This window comes from Onychomys torridus, chromosome 11, assembly GCF_903995425.1.
Source record: "Onychomys torridus chromosome 11, mOncTor1.1, whole genome shotgun sequence".
Classification (NCBI taxonomy): domain Eukaryota; kingdom Metazoa; phylum Chordata; class Mammalia; order Rodentia; family Cricetidae; genus Onychomys; species Onychomys torridus.
In genome coordinates, this window is record NC_050453.1 from 14,505,425 (window position 1) to 14,522,841 (window position 17,417).

A 17,417-nucleotide genomic window follows, 5' to 3' on the forward strand; every position below is an offset into this window, starting at 1 on the left:
GCATCAGGTGGTTTGTGTGTTTTCAAAATCTGTTCAATGAGTAACAATTACTCCTGGGTATTTTACTACCTAAGAAATAGGAAATTAGTTTTAGACTACAATAGAATTAATGGTACTTTTTTTAACTAGAGACTTTTTTTTTAAGGTTTATTTATTTATTATGTATACAATGTTCTGTCTGCAAGTTTTGCCTGCAGGCCAGAAGAGGGAGCCAGATCTCATTACAGATGGTTGTGAGCCATCATGTGGTTGCTGGGAATTGAACTCAGGACCTCTGGAAGAGCAGCCAGTGCTCTTAACCTCTGAACCATCTCTTCAGCCCCTTAACTAGAGATTTTATATTCTACTTAGTCTTGACTTTGTAAATAAAAACAACATTTAATTAAATATGTAATTGGCTGTCTATTTTTTCTGTATGTAGCTCTAGTTGTTCTGGAACTCACTTTGTAGACCAAACTGGCCTTTAACTCACAAAGATCCATCTATCTCTGCCTCCCCACTGGGATTAAAGGCGTGCGCCACCACTGCCCGAGACTGTCTCTTTTTTGTTTTTTTATTTTTTGTTCTTGGGGTTATTTTGTTTTTTTGAGACAGGGTTTCTCTGTGTAGTTTTGGTGCCCGTCCTGGATCTCGCTCTGTAGACCAAGCTGGCCTCGAACTCACAGAGATCCGCCTGCCCCTGCCTCTCGAGTGCACTACACACCACCACCACCACCACCACCACCACCCACCTCCCACCCCTCACTTTGCTGTGTTGTCCATGCTGGTTTCTGTTTTTATATGTCAAAATGATTTAATACCAGCAATTGCATATGGTTTAATATAATACTTTTTAGAGCTCTGACATCTAGGACTTCAATTTTTTTAATACTTTTTAAATTAAACTATAATTACAACATCTGACCTCTTCCCTTTCCTCTATCCAACCACTCCCTTGTGCCTCTCCCCCTGCTTGCTCTCTCAAGTTCATGACCTCTTTTTCTTTAACTGTTTGATATCCCTAAGTATAAAAATGTGCAGGATTTACATAACATAAAGCTACTGTCATTCTGTACTCAGCCCCAAGGTTGAGCTGTCTTCATTTGATCTACTTTCTGATCTGTGCAGTATGTTGGTGAGAGTGAACGTGCTGTGCGGCAGGTTTTTCAGCGAGCCAAGAACTCAGCACCCTGTGTGATATTTTTTGATGAAGTGGATGCTCTATGTCCTCGAAGATCAGACCGAGAAGTAAGTATCAAAGTTTTTATATAAATATGGCTATGTTATCTTGATTTTATTTTTTTCCTGTTGTATACTATTCCACAGTCTACCTATAGCAGAATTTACTTGATAGTGTCTTGTTTTAGATATTTATATTTCTTCTAGGTGTTTCTTTTACAAACAGAACTTTCTCAAACATTTGTATCTGCTGTCTTTGGGGATATATACAAGTAATGTGGGATAGAATTTGGGAAGTGTGGATCATGGCTGAAGACATATATGCATTAGACTTAGTGAAATATAGTAAGTACAAGGTGATATTTCAAATATCTGTCAGGCATGTAATAACATGTGTGTTTATTAACCATTTCCCACACCTTTTGTCAATTACATTCACAAAACTTATTTTGTGGACATGCTCTTGATTTCTTAGAAGGTTGACTATTTTCAGTAAATTTGTATTTTGTCATCTATAACTTACTTGGTAATATCAGATACACTTTGGCCTTTTTACTCCTGGAACTTCTTGATTAGAGCTTCTTATATGTAGTGGAAATTAGTCCCTTTTCTGGGTGTGCATGCTGACATCAGTTCTCCAGTCTTATTACTTACCTTTATTGTATTTTAGAGTATTGTAATTTTAGCTTATTATTACAAGGCCTACATCCTGTATGGATTCTGTAGTTTTTCTCTTGGTTAAGGAGGATCATTTTTAAATTTTATTTTTGTATGAATGTGTACATGTATGTGTTGTGTGTGCGTGATGTATGCTACTTGTGTGCAGGTGTACATGCCTATGTATGTGTGTTCACAGAGGCCAGCAGAGGATGTTGGGTGTCGTGCCCCTTCACTCTTTGACTCCCTACTTTTGAGACGGGGTCTCCTACTGCACTTGAGCTAGACTGGTGGTCAGCGAGGCCTGTGAACTCTGCATCCCTCCCAATGCTGCCACACTCGGCTCTGATGGGGGGGCGGGTCCTAACTCAGCTCGCCTCACAATTTCCTTTTCAACCTGGGAGTTCTTTTAATTCTTTTTGTCCTGTTCAATACGGATTTCTTTGTGTCGCCCTGGCTGTCCTGGAATCCACTGTGTGTATCAAGTCTTTCTCTATAGTGCCAGCTCCCAAATAACAGCATGGAGACTTCTTATTAATTATGAAAGCTCAGCCTTAGCTTAGGCTTGTCCCACTAGCTCTTAGAACTTAAAGTAACCCATTTGTTTTCATCTGCGTTCTGTCACCCATTACTTCATCTCTCCATACTGCTCATGTTGCTTCCTCCACATCTGGCTGGTGACCCTACCCTTTTTTTCTTCTCTGAGTCCCAGAAGTCCCGCCTAACCTCTTTCTGTCTACCTATTTGCTGTTCAGCTCTTTATTAAACTAATCACGGTGACACATCTTGACACTGTGTAAAGGAATATTCTACAACAGCTGTGTAGATCAGGCTGACCTCAAACTCACAGAGATCCATCTTCCTCTGCTTCTTAGGTGTTAGGGTTAAAATCGTACACTACCACATGGCTAAAACTAGTGATTCTTGATGTTATTGAGTCTAGATTATGAATCTATTAATGTCTTAATTATTTAGTACTGTGTACCAGAGAATAATAATAAGTCTCCACAGATGCACCCATTTCAAAGAATCTGTGTGTGTTTAAGCATATTGCTGTGTCTATACATAAATTTATGTTGAAGAAAGGCAATTAATAATGAAACATCCATAGCACCACTTTCTCATTTCCTTCATTGTCTATGTATTCTGTTGCCATGTTTCCATATCTCTATAACTCTGTACTTATTTACTAAATCATTCTCTCGGGTGTTGCCCTGAATAGCCATACTTTGTACCATTCATTTCAAGAAAAAGATTAAAAAAAAATCTTAATGTACTCAATGTTCCTGTATGTATTGCATTGAATGATGTGGAACACTTGACATAGGCAGAAATCTAGAGCTCAGAAGCTGAGTTTTGATTTGGTAACTACTAAATAGTTCAGAAGTGTACAATTCAGTGTAAGTTTCATCTCTCTCCTTATGTAGAGCTAATACCTGAGACAAATAACCTCTTCTAAGCTTCAGTTTTTTTCATCCTGACTGAATAATAACAGCTTTGCTGGGGAATCCACTGACAGTTGTGTCTTGCAGAGTATCTATATATTGTGACTCTTTAAGAAGTAGTCTTTGTTGCCCATCTGCCTGCCTGCCTTTCTTCTTTCCTTCCTCACTTCCTCCTCTGGTCCATACCTTATTCCTTTCTCTCTCTCTCTTTATTTTATATTTCTACAAAGGGCCTCTTGGTTGCCCAGTCTGACCCTATCCTCCTAAACTTAGGTGATCTCTTGCCTTAGCCTCTGAGTTCCTGGGACTTCTGGGTTCATGCTACTGCTCAGTCACTGTAATCCTTCTTCAACAGAAAGTTCTCATTCGGGTTAGTAAATGTATTCTGTGCAGAGGAAACATAGAGGAAAGAGGCTGCTTTCTTTATGTGATGGAACTAGATTTTTATTTATTTATTTTGTAGGCAGGTGCTAGTGTCCGTGTGGTGAATCAGCTGCTTACGGAGATGGATGGGTTGGAAACACGTCAGCAAGTTTTTATTTTGGCTGCCACTAATAGGCCAGGTAAGAAAGAAGAACATTACACAAATGAGTTCATAAAGTGAAATATAACCTGAAACAGCTCTTGTGTGTAGCTCGAATTCTAATTAGTCTTAATAAAAACTTGGAGTCAGATATCAGGGTGAAAGCTGAAAGATCAGAGAAGCAGAGCAGCCAGCCACCAGAGAGTTACTGATTCCACCCCACCTTATCACTTCCTCTCTCTGCCCAGCTATATCACTTCCTGTTTCCTTTTCCCAAGTGCTGGGATTAAAGGTATCTGCCACCACTGCTTGGCCTTTAGTTGCTAGCTCTGCACTCTGATTTTCAGGTAAGCTTTATTTGTTAGAGAACAAACAAAATATCACCACACTTGTGTATGCTGTAGTAAAAAACACTGGGGCTGGAGAGATGGCTCAACAGTTTAGAACACTCACCCACAAAACAGCACAGAACTGTGTGTAACTCTGGGCCCAGGGGATCCACTGCAAGCTTGGGTAATGCAGACATATTTGCAGACAAAACATTGTACACATATAATAATAATAATAATAATAGTAATAATAGTAATAATAATGATAAATCTTTTTTAATTAAAAAATATTTTCTGGGAGCTGGAGAGATGGCTTGGTGGTTAAGAGCTATGGCTGTTCTTCCAAAGGACCCAGGTTCAATTCCCAGCACCCACATGGCAGCTCACAAATGTCTGTAACTCCAGTTCCAGGGGATCTGACACCTTCACATAGACATATATGCAGGCAAAACACCAATGCACATAAAAATAAATAAATTTAAGAAGTTATTTTCTGATTCTTCTGAAATTGTTTTCTCTGTTGACTTTTGTGCTGGTTGTTTTTGTTGTCAACTTGACACAGCCTAGAGTCATCAGGGAAGGTAGAGGAACTTGACTTGAATGATTAACTGCTCAGATAAGATTAGGGTAAGAGATTATCTTGAGTGTTGGCATGAGAGGCCACCTCCCTAGGCAGGTAGATAAAGAAAACTAGGGCTGGAGAGATGACTCAGAGGTTAAAGGCACTTTTGATGCTCTTGCAGAGCACGTGGATTCAGTTCCCAGCACCTACATCTGCTCACAACCATCTATAACTCCCAATTCAGGGGATCCTATGCTCTCTCTTGGTCTCTGGGCACCAGAGATACACAGTGCACATATATACATGCAGGGAAAAACCTTTATAAAACATAAAATAAAGCCAGGCAGTGGTGGCACATGCCTTTAATCCCAGTACTCAGAAGGCAGAGGCAGGAGGATCGCCGTGAGTTTGAGGCCAGCCTGGTCTCAGAGAGAGATCCAGGAAAGGCTCCAAAGCTACACAGAGAAACCCCATCTCAAATAACAAAATAAATAAAATGGAAAAATAAATAAAAGCATATAAAATAAATAAGTCTTTGAAAAAAAAGAGAAAGCTGATTGAATATGAACCAGTAAGCAAGCCATTAGCAACATTAAGTGTAAGCCAAATAAATACTTTTTTCCCCTAAGTTGCTTTAGGTCATTTTTTACTTCGTGTTTATCACAGCGATAGAAACAAACTAGGACAACCCTAATAAAGTGGTCTTCTTATGAGCGAATCCTCATACCACACTCTTCACTGTTTCTGGTTTGTTTATTTGATTTTTGGAGACAGGATATTGCTCCGTAGGTTGGCCTTGAGCTGTCTGTCTTCCTACCATAGCTTCCTGAGTGCTCAGAGTACAGGTGTGGGTCTCCATGCCTGCCCTAATGCACACTTTTGACCCTAAAGGTGGACTCAGAGTGTGTGTGCTGTGGTTTTCCTCAAGTTCACAGGAAACAGGGACCAGACTCTTTTTCTTTTTTTTTTTTTTTTGTTTGTTTGTTTGTTTGTTTGTTTTCGAGACAGAGTTTCTCTGTGTAGCTTTGAGACTTTACTGAAACTCTCTCTGTAGACCAGGCTGGCCTCGAACTCACAGAGATCCACCTGCCTCTGCCTCCCGAGTGCTGGGATTAAAGGCGTGCATCACCACCGCCCGGCCCCAGACTCTTCATTATACCCAAAAATGTAAGATAAATTTTTTAAAGATTTTATGCTGGGGGCATGCCCCATTATTGACCTATACCTATGATTTAAAAGTTGTTTTTAAGCTTAAGCATTCTATGTTATATTTGAAAAAAGATTAAAAGCTTCCAGAGTGCTAAAGTGAGCTTTTCTTTTTTGCTCTAATTTCTGTTCATATTTTTAACCCTTTGCCTTCCCTGAAATCCAGACTCTTCATTGTCTACTGTGATGTCTGATCACTGCTAGCCAGGAGACTTTGTCAAATTCTCAGGAGTTGGAGTTACAGGCACTTGTGAGCCACCTGCCATGAATGTTAGGATCCGAACTCAGCTGCTCTGGAAGAGCACCAACTGCTATTAACTGTTGAGCCATCTCTACGGTTAATAGCACTTAGGACTTCATTGTGGACAGTGTATTAATTAGTGGTCTGTGGCTTTGAAGAGACACCATGATACCATGACCATAGCAAGTCTTATCAAAGAAAGGCTGGCTTACAGTTTCAGAGTTTTAATACATTGTCTTCGCAGGCAGACATAGTGTAGCTGTGAGTTCTATATCTGGATCCACAGGCAGCAAGAAGAGAGAGACTGGGCTTGGAATAGGCTTTGAAACCTCAGAGCCCACCCCAGTGACATACTTCCTTCACTAAGGCCACACCCATTTCAACAACTCCCAAAGTATTCAAACCTATGAGCCTATGGAGCCATTCTTACTGAAACCACCACTGGGACATAGGCTCATTGGGCTTTTCCCCAGAATTCAGGGTGTGGCTCAAAATTTGAACACTGATTCCATTCCTGGGCTGTGCTGTGACTCATCTTCATCCTAATGATATCTAGGGACTCATCATAAGTCACCTCACTAGTGCAGCAAAGACACTCTTGTCACTCAGAAAAGTCTAAACATTCTGTGCTGGGAGCAGGAGCAGAGACTCTGTATTCTTTTTGGTGGTTTTGCCCTATTTTGTTTTGTTTGAGACAGAATCTTTTTATGGCCCATGCTGGCCTTAAACTCAAAATTTTCCTGCCTCAACCTCCCAGGTGCCAGGATTACATTTACATTTCCAACATATGTAGTATACCACAGGGTATTGTGTGTGTATGTGTATGCATATATGGTATACTACATACTATACTATATATTACTGCATCTTAGTGACTGTCAGATGAAAGTACCTACTTGGCAGGATTGTCTTACAATCTGATTGTTGGTGATAATGTTAGCAGGTTGTGAACAATTACAATACTAGTATTGGGAATTGTCTTAGGGTTGCTATTGCTGTGAAGGGATACCATGACCAAGAAAACTTTTTTTAAAAGATTTATTTATTTATTATATATACAGTGTTCTGCCTGCATGTATCCCTTCAGGCCAGAAGAGGGAGCCAGATCTCATTACAGATGGTTGTGAGCCACCATGTGGTTGAAAGGAAAACATATAATTGAGTCTTGCTTACATTTTCAGAGGTTTAGTCCATTATCATCATGGTGGGAAGCCTGGCAGTGTGTGCTGGAGAAGGAGCTGAGAGTTCTACATCTTGATCCACAGATAGCAGAAGGAGAACTGTGTGCTGTACTTGGTGTAACTTGAGCATATATGAGACCTCAAAGACTGCCCCGACAATGACACACTTTCTCTAACAAGGCCACATCTACTCCAACAAGGCCACAATTCCTAATAGTGCCACTCTCTATGGCACATGAGCCTATGAGGGCCATACCTATTCAAACTATCACAGGAATAATGATTGATCAAAGGTTATAGAGTCTTTCAAGACAAAACCTTGATTTAAATATGATCATACACTACCTTTCTTGAGCATATACTTTTTTTCCTAGCAGATTTCAAAAAGATTGTCTTCCAGCCTTCTGTAGTAGCATATTCTATCATTAATGGGCTATATACCAGTCATATTTGTGTACTATAAGCAACTTTGTTTTTTATTTAATTTCAGTAGAGAATAATAGGCCCTTTAGTGTCATTAAATTTTTCTTAAATCATCTTCTGAGTACTTATATACGTTTTATCCTTCCTAATAGGTTTCTTGTGCCATCTTAGAAGTCCCTTACTCTCCAGTTCTTCATTCTTAGTTGTAAAACATAGTATTCTGTTCAGCATTTCTCTACTGATGTGCATGTTGAGTGACCGAGGAATCTTGGTTTCCCTGTGTTTGCACTCTCAGGCATTTGTGTTTACCCTCTGCTCTTTTGTGTCCACTCTTTTCCCTGTAACAAACCCTGCTGTGTCCGTTACTACATATATTTACGATAGGTTGTCCGGGTCTTTTTCACTTGTATTCATGACCGTTTGGCCGTTCTGTTTCACTGTCTAATGTGACTATTTTGATGTCTACAATTATTTTCTGCCTAGTTTTTTCTTTTCAGTGCTAGGAGTTAAACCCAGGTTCTTGTGCATATCAAGCAAGTACTCTGTCAATCACTGGGCTACAAAAAAAAACCACTTTTTTTGTTTGTTTTTGTTTTTTCAAGACAAGGTTTCTCTGAAACAGCCCTGGCTGTCCTGGAATTCACTTTATAGACCAGGCTAGCCTCAAACTCAGAGATCCACGTGCTTCTGTCTTCTGGATGCTGGGATTAAAGGCGTGCGCCACAGTTCCCCCACTAAACCCCCACGTTTTTGTGTTTCTTATGTATATTGAGTTTTTGCCTACATGTATGCATGTACACTGTGAAATTTAAATGATAGCAGATGTACATCAAAAGTTAATAAAGGCTAGAGAGAAGTGTTATAATACTTTTCAAGAGCTGAAAAACTCATCTCAGAACTCTGTATCCAATGAACATGTATTTCAGAATACATTCTTAGGTGAAGAACTAAGAAAATCTGCCATTAGCCAAGACTCCAGAAGAATAGCAAAAGAAGGGCTGGGGATGTGATTCACTTAGTAGTGGAGCACTTGTTTAGCACACACAAGGCTCTCAGCTTGCCCTGTACTAGGGGAAAGCAAGGGGAAATGAACATCAGCAAAGAATAGTAGAAAGAATAAAGAGTAAGTGGATGCAATAGAGTTTCCCGTGTGCGTGTGTGTGTGTGTGTGTGTGTGTGTGTGTGTGTGTGCGCGTGTGTGCGCGTGTGTGTGCGTGTGTGTGCATGTGTGTGTAGATTTGCCCACATAAACACTGGTTTTAACCATTGCTGCTTCTTATGCTCATTGTCTTGCTGTAAAGACTGTTGAAAAAGATTTGGCTTACAGACGGGTTCTTGGTGGAGAAGTCAGAAAATTTTATGGTTAACCTCAGTGTTGTAGTAGTATGAAGCCCAGCACTGCGTTGTAGCTACTAAGAGCTCCAGGAACACAAAGGAACATAAGACAGTTGGATGTGCTTTGATAAGTAGTAGCTTTTGATCTTTGTGGAGGGGTATGTGTACATGAAATCTGTGTGCAAGTGTGCGTGCATGTATGTGGAGGACAACATAGGGTATCTTCCTCAGTCTTCCCCGTGTTTCTTGAGACAGGATTTCTCACTAAACCAGGAACTCACTATGGCTAGATTGCTGACCTGGACCCTCTTATCTCTGCCTTCCAGTGCTGATGTCATAGGCAGTTGCTGCCATACTTTGCTTTTTATGTGAGTTCTGGGGATTTGAACTTAGGTCCTAATTCTTGCATTGTAAATACTTTACCAACTAAGCCACTGTCCCAGCCCCAGAACATTTGACTTTAATAATACCCAATTGAGCACGTTTTTAGCTTTTTTTCAAAAAGAACTCTGTCTTTTACTAATCACATTAAAACAACAACAACTGTTCTCTTTAGCTTGTTTCTGTTTTCCTCTCTTCTCTAGATATCATTGACCCTGCCATTCTGCGGCCAGGCCGGCTAGACAAAACACTCTTTGTAGGTTTGCCACCCCCGGCAGACCGTGTTGCCATATTGAAGACTATCACAAAAGTGAGTAAAAGAAGTGACTTTTTGTTATGTTTATAGTGTTAAAAATGTTTGTATTTTGTTTATGTATACGTGTATCTGCATGAATTTATGCACAGTACATGTAAGCAGTTGCCCAATAAGGTCAGAAGGCATCAGATCCTCGGGACTGGAGTGACTGCAGTTCCTCACCTCCTCACGTGGGTGTTAGGAACCGAACCCACTGAGCCATCTCTCCAGCCCTGCCCATATTGATTTTAAAGTTACACCAGCTAGTAATTAGGTTAGCTGATTACTCTCTTTCTATGGCTTAACTGTTTTTCAGGCCTCCATCTCCCAAAGTAGTCTAGTTTTGATCACTGAACATACTGTCCATTCTCATTTTTCCTACTCAAAATGAAGGTAAACTAAATGAAGGATTGGAATTAGTGTTAACCAGTATTATCAGATATCACTGTAATCATATTCCCTGTGTCTTTAAATCTTTGACCATTAGATCTTGTCTGAATGGAGTAGAAAGTTTTGGAGGCAGTAAAGCAAGTAAATACAGGTCCATCAGGAACATTCAGAGACACATTGAAATTTGAAGTCTTCAGAATGACGTCTGTTTTCCGAGTTAGCATAGTTAGTTTTGTTGTTGTTGAGACAAGTTCTCACTATATAGCCTGGACTGGCCTGGAATTTGTAACATAGATCAGGCTGGCCTTGAACTCACTGAGATTTGCCTGCCTTCCTCCTGAATGCTAGGATTAAAGACATGCACTGCCATGCCTGGCCTTCATAATTAACTCTCTTTTTTTAGCCCTGGCTATCCTGGAACTCACTCTGTAGACCAGACTGGCCTCAAACTCAGCAATCTTCTTCCCTCTGCTTCCAGAGTGCTAGGTTTCAGGTAAAAGCCTCTAATGACATAGAAATATATATGCAAGGTTCTATGTGCTGTGTGACAGTCAAGGTTAGGTTGGAAGATTCTTTTGAATATTAAAGCCTCTCATAGCAGCTCCTACCTACTGGAGTGGCTCCCAGCCCCCAACTGAATCTCTTCCAGTAATGGTTGAAGATGTTTACCATGGTGGTGTTGACAAGGATGATTGTCCCACTTTGGTGACACTTGGAATGTTCCAGTCCTTCTACATTATAAATCACTATGGTATAATCACTAGCACTACATAAACAACTTTGTCCTCTCTCCTCCCAATTATATCACAGAATTATAGGACTCTTCTGTAGATGAGATACTAATTTGTTTTTTCAAAGCATTTTAAAAACAGTGAGAGTCACTGTGGAGGAAGAGTCAGGCAGATCCCTCTGAGTTTGAGTCCAACCCAGTCTACAGAGTGAGTTCTGGGACATCCAGGGACACACAGAGAAACCCTGTCTTGAGAAAAGAGACCCCAAAGCCTACCCGTACAGTGACACACTTCCTCCACACAAGGCCACACCTCCTAAGAGTGCCACTCCCTTTGGGGGCCTTTTTTTTTTTCTTTCTTTTTCCCAAACCACCACATTTCACTCCCTGGGTTTCCATTGCTGTGTCGAAATACCATGACCAACAAGCAAGTTGGGGAGGAAAGGATTTATTAGGCTTACACTTCAGCATTGCTCTGTGTTCTCCAGGTTGAACTCCGTAGCACTTGACATTGATTTTGGAGTTGGTTCTAGTCGTTGGCTTTTCTTCTTCATTAAGAACCAGTGGCATGGAGGTATATGAGTCTTTAACGCCCCAAACAAAACTCACATCTCTCTCTTATTCAGAATGGCACCAAACCTCCACTGGATGAAGATGTAAATTTGGAAGCAATTGGCAATGACCTTCGTTGTAATTGCTATACGTGAGTATTTAAGTCTCTGGTCTGTTTAACTCTCTGGAGTGTAGTTTGTTTCTTCATCAGCCAAAAAGAAAAAAAAGAAGATGCCCATTTCTCCGGTTGTTGGAAATTGTGGAAGCTAATGAGGTTTCCTGTGTAGCCTCTTATGTAGTGCCTGGCTGCTTCTTGCTGCTTCCTTCTCAGAGGACAGCTTGCCTGTCCATTTGGATTCTGAAATCCTGACATAGACTGTTTCTGTTTCACACTTCCCTGACCACACTGTGCCCTTCACTGTTAGTTCTACTTTGAGAATATGTAAAGCATGTGTTTCTCACTGGATACCATAGTCCTTAGGTACATCTATACAACAGAGGTTAATCTGTAAGGCTGTGTGCTCTGCATGCATGTGCACATTGAACCTGCAACAGCAGCATGACTCCTGATACTTCTGCCTTCGGCTTTTGTTTATTCTTGTTGTGGTTTAGCTGAGACCCTCCAGCCGCTCTAATTTTAAAGCTCTGTTGTTTGTCTCTAACACCTTTACTACTTGGTATTTGCCTCTAGAGCAAGGCTAAATAATACTGGACTTCCCACAAAAAAGTAAGCTACATAAGTCAGTATTTTTATCGTTGAGGGCTTCAGGGCTGTTGCTCAACAGTGTAAACTTACTTCCAAGACCTAATCTTGAATGGTAACATAGACACTTGAATATTTGATACCTGAAGGTTTTAGTTCCAAAATTCACACTCTTAAGAATCTTTATGGATCATGTTAAAGCTGAGTATAGGAAAGCTCCAGTCAACACTGATGTTTCATTAACCTCTTAGGACTATGCTGGCCCAGCCTGTGATTATTACTTGGAATGTTTATTATTTGGAATAATTACACAAATTAAACCTTGGTGTCTGTGTCTGTCCACTCAGCTCTGTATGTGTAAAGTTTCTACTAAATGGGTGGTGTGTGTGTGTGGGCGTGTGTGTGTGTGGGGGGGTGTGTGTAAACGTTCATCCAGGTATGTGCAGGTGCCTATGGGGATCAGAGGACAAACTACTTAGATACTTAGGTGTTGTTCCTCAGAAGCCACCATGTGTTTTGAGACAGGGAGGGTTTTGTTGCTGTTTTAAATCGTGGAGCCCATGCCTATTAGCCTGGGCTGACTCATCAGTGAACTCCAGGGACCTGCCTGTGTCTTTGACTGGACTTCTTTTTCCTTTTCTCCTCCTCCTCCTCCTCCTCCTCCTCTTCCTCCTCCTCTTCCTCCTCCTCCTCCTCTTCCTCCCTCCTCCTCCTTCCCCCTCCTCTCCCCTTCCCTCCTCCTCCTCCTCTTCCTCCTCCTCCTCCTCCTCTTCCTCCTCTTCCTCCTCCTCCCCTCTTCCTCCTCTTCTCCTCCTCCTCCCTCTTCCCTCCTCTCTCCTCCTCCTCCTCTCCTCCTCCTCTTCCTCCTCCTCCTCTTCCCCTTCCTCCTCTTTCCTCCTCCTCCTCCTCTTCCCTCCTCCTCCTCCTCTTCCCTCCTCCCTCCCTCCTCCTCCTCCTCCTCCTCCTCCTCCTCCTCCTCCTCCTCCTCCTCCTCCTTTTTAATGTGGTTTCCAAGAGTTGAACTGAGGTCATTGTATTCTAGCCTCTGGATGGATGTTTTATATTAACATTAGTATCTGTGGCTAAGAGGAAGGACAGTTTTATTTTTCGTCGTATCACACCTTCCACAAATCCCTTTCTTGTAAAGACTACAAATTCTCTAAGTGCAAAGCTCCTTCCTCCTGGCCCTAGTCAGTTTGCCCACCATCACTCATTGTCCTTTTTCCTCATTGCTAAGTACATTATCATTGAACGTCTCTTAGGGTACCTAAGAGTACACAGAACACTTCTTTTATTTCAGGGGTGCAGACCTCTCTGCTTTGGTCCGAGAAGCTTCCCTCTGTGCCCTGAGACAAGAAATAACAGGACAGAAGAGTGCAGTTGGAACAGGTATGAGGCTCTCTAGGATCTCTTTCCAGTCTAGTTTATCAATCTGGATATTTTAAAGCCCTGCTGCCCTTTTTTTTTTTTTTTTTAAGATTTATTTATTTATTATGTACACAGTATTCTGCCTGCATGTGTCTCTACAGGACAGAAGAGGGCACCAGATCTCATTACAAGTGGTTATGAGCCAGCCACCATGTGGTTGCTGGGAATTGAACTCAGGACCTCTGGGAGAGCAGTTGGTGCTCTTAACCACTGAGCCATCTCTCCAGCCCCCTTCCTGCTGCCCTTTAAAATGATGCTTTTCTAGCATTTTTTAAAACAGTATGTAATAATGATGACTGTCTTGATGAGACCTTTAGAAGTGTTGTGGGATTTATGTAAACTCTTGTTGACACAGTAGTCGTTATTTAGTGTTTCTCTAATAAGCAGCATTGTATCTTGTCAGTATACACAGTGGTTAGATAGAGGCAAATGTGTTAGCTCACTGCCATTATCACCAGTTTGCTACTTAACACTTTGGAAAATCGTAATTCTTTTGCTAAGGTAAAATCCACTTGCCTATTAAAATTCAACCTAAATTGGAAAGATTAAGAAATACCTAATTTTCCATATACCAAGATTTTCCTTTGAAATATAAAATCAGATGGCAACTTTTATCTCTCAGTGATGGAGAATTTTCTTAGCATGTGCAAGGCTCAGGATTCTTTCCCCAGCATCACAAAAGCCAGATAGCCCAAAGACAAAATCCATGTATTCCTTTAAATGGATGATGCCGTGCCTTTTCAACATGTTTGTTGTCTACTTCACATTTCAGTACTATTTTTGATGTTGCTATTTGGGTATGTGTGGCCAGAAAAGATTAATTTGTGACCTGTATTCCAGCCATGCACAGTACAGAAAGAAGTAGCCTTTACTTTGCCTAAGTGTCTCTGAGGTGCTTTGCACTGTACAGATATACACTCATTAGAACTTCAAATGTGTACTGGTCTCCTTTTAATTGTGTGTATATGTGTGTCTATGGGGGGTTGGGTGAGGGAGAAATGTGCACATGAATACAGGTTCCCTCAGAGACCACACGGGCATTAAGATCCCTTGGGGCTGGAGTTGCAGGTGGTTGTGAGCCCCCTGACATGGGTACTGGGAACTGAATTCAGGTCCTCTGCAAGAGCGGTATCCACTCTTAACACTGAGTCATCTCTCCTGCCCACCTCCACAGATCTTAAAGCTAAATATTGTTATGGCAACATATGCTTAGCATAGATTTATTGGCACATATGCATATATTTATTAGAAAAGGTAGTTTGGGGGGTGTTTTTTATTTTTGTTTTGTTTGATAGATAATGTTTAGATTCATTTGTCGAAACTTCTTTTTTTGTAAACTGTACTCTCTTCCTTTTGGAAGTTAATGATAGTAGGCAAGCTTAGAACATTTTATAAACAAAGATCAGAGCCGCATTTGGTTGTGTGCCTGTAATCTTCATACTTAAGAAACCAATCCAGAAGGGTCTTCAATGATGAGACTCTTGTCATATCTTCCTTGCTCCCATCCTCCATGCTACCAAATCCAAAATCATGTATGCTACTTTGTAAGCTGGATCTGATCACTTTCTTTGGGTATGTTTGGTGACTAAAAATTAACAGGCCTTTTCTCATGTATTGGAGTTGCCACTCATTTGTCTGGCTGTTGTTTGTGTGCATATATAACAAAATCTCTGCTTTGCTGTGGCTTTTAGTTTTAACTCTCTGGCCTTTAGAGACTTTAATACCTTACCCAAACCATAGCTAACTTTGCTGTCTAACGTCTCAGTGACATGCTCAGCAACATGTATTACCTTATTTTCGGTAAATCTATTATCCTAATATCTGTTTACTGTTTTGAATATAAATTGTCATCAGTTATCATGTTAACATTGTAAACTAAGTTATATTTTAACATTTAGCTATTTTATCACCTAACCTTATAAAAATTACAACCCTGTCTAATCCAGTTTTGTGAGTATACATATACATATGTACTCTTAGTATTTTTGTCTTTGAGAATGTTTAGCCTTTGTTACTCCTTAGTGTGACTTTGTATTCGAGAACATACCCTTGGGTAATAATACAGGTTCCTGGTTATTTCTAGTTCCGTTGGCCATCTCTTCTTATAATCCTTTATTAATTCTGCCTGAGACCACACTGGTCATTTCTTGACAGTGTGAGCAGCATGCACAGCTTGACTTGAACTATTTTTCTTCCATCCCAGCATTTCTGAGAGACAGTGGCTCCCAGAAGCAGTCCCGTTTCCTCAAACCAACGGAGGGATTCTCAGGGAGGCAGGGCTGGAGAGGGGATAGTAAACTTGAATAGGCTCCATCTGACCGCCTGTCTGTCTTTCAAGTTAATGGACTATTTTGAGGTGTCTATTGATGCATTTCCTCCACAGGTGAGCTCAAGGTCAGCCATAAGCATTTTGAAGAAGCTTTCAGGAAAGTAAAACCATCTATATCAGTAAAGGTGAGAAACATTCTTCAGTGTCTAGAAAAGAGATGGGGAAATTACACCAGGGGATAGGAACTTAGAAATTTTATTATTTTATTTTATTTTTTTTATTGAGAGATAGTCTCTTTGTGTATCCTAAGCTAGCCTCAAACTCATGAGCCTCCTGCTTCAGCAGGATTATAGACATGTGCCACAAGACTCCTCTGGCACATGTAATAGGAGACCAAAACCTTAATGTTCGTATGAAGAAATGGTATAGCTACGTGAAAGACCACAAAACATCTCCCAAACTTATTCTGAAATAAGAAGTGTGTCTCTATACGCTATTTTGTCAAAGGGTGAAACAGTGAATTGTAGTTGTACTGTGTTTCCAGAAGGAACATGTATATGGAAACATTATCTGAAGGAGAGGGTACAGTATGGGAGAGAGATTCTTTTACCCTCAAAGTTTTACATAGTTTGTTTTTCACACTTATTTTGTGTTGTTGGACAACCTGCTAGAGTCAGTGCTCTCCTACCACGTGGGGCCTGCGATTCTACTCAGGTCACCAGGCTTGGCAGCAGCTGCCTTCATCCACTGAACCATCTTCCCCGCCTAAGCAATAAATACATACATATATATATATATATAGTTTTTTTCGAGACAGGGTTTCTCTGTAGTTTGGTGCCTTTCCTGGAACTCACTCTGTAGCCTAGGCTGGCCTCGAACTCACAGAGATCTGCCTGGTTCTGCCTCCCGAGTGCTGGAGGAATGCCCCACCACTGCCCAGCATATTATATATTTTTAATACTTCTGACCACTTTACCTATCCAGAAGAAAAATGTAATACAATTGGCTTTGTTTTTTTACTCAGGGTTTTTGATGTTGTTTATGTTTGGGGGGGTGTGTTGTTTTAATTTTTTTTGTTTGTTTTGGTATTTGAGACAGTCCAGGCTGTTCTCGAACTTCTTGTCTAGCTGAGGATAGCTTTGAATTTCTGATCCTCCTGTCTCTACCTCCCAGTGATAAGATTATAGACATATACCACCACACTTGGCTTTATGTGGTGCTAGAGGTTGAAGCCAGGGCTTTGTGTATACCACCAGGCAACCAGTCTGCCAAACAAGGTACATTCTCAATCTCTCTGGTTTTGGAGACAGGGTTTCACTCTAGCCCAGCCTTCCTTGAGTTCATGATGAGCCTCTGCTTGAGACTCCTGAGTGTTGAGATTGTAGGCATGAGCCATCATTACACTTAGCACAATTGGCTTTTGAAGTCCATTTTTCTTTTGTTTTTTACATTTATTTTGGGGGGCGGGTAGCATACCTGTACCACAGCATGCAAGCAAAAATCAGAGGATGACTTGAGAGTTCTTGTTTCCTCTCAGTGGAATCTAAGGATTGAACTCAGATTGTTGGATCTGGCAGTAAGTGCTTTCTTCTTTGGAACCATCTTGCTG

General features: G+C 40.9%; 1 protein-coding gene across 4 annotated transcripts in view; it reads left to right on the forward strand.

Moving 5' to 3' along the window:
• Nvl (nuclear VCP like) overlaps window positions 1-17,417 on the forward strand; it is a 54,005-nt gene that overhangs the window by 33,411 nt on the left and 3,177 nt on the right. For 3 of the 4 annotated variants that reach the window (XR_004946208.1, XR_004946209.1, XM_036202584.1), the window contains exons 17-22: window positions 1,108-1,227; window positions 3,724-3,823; window positions 9,645-9,751; window positions 11,483-11,559; window positions 13,412-13,500; window positions 15,923-15,993. Coding sequence is in view for 2 of the 4 variants with exons in the window: in XM_036202584.1 (XP_036058477.1) it covers window positions 1,108-1,227; window positions 3,724-3,823; window positions 9,645-9,751; window positions 11,483-11,559; window positions 13,412-13,500; window positions 15,923-15,993 (564 nt within the window). In the remaining 2 variants the exon portion in view is untranslated. Of the gene's footprint in view, window positions 1-1,107; window positions 1,228-3,723; window positions 3,824-9,644; window positions 9,752-11,482; window positions 11,560-13,411; window positions 13,501-15,922; window positions 15,994-17,417 lie in introns of those variants that run through there. The other variant, XM_036202585.1, reaches the window with a different exon arrangement.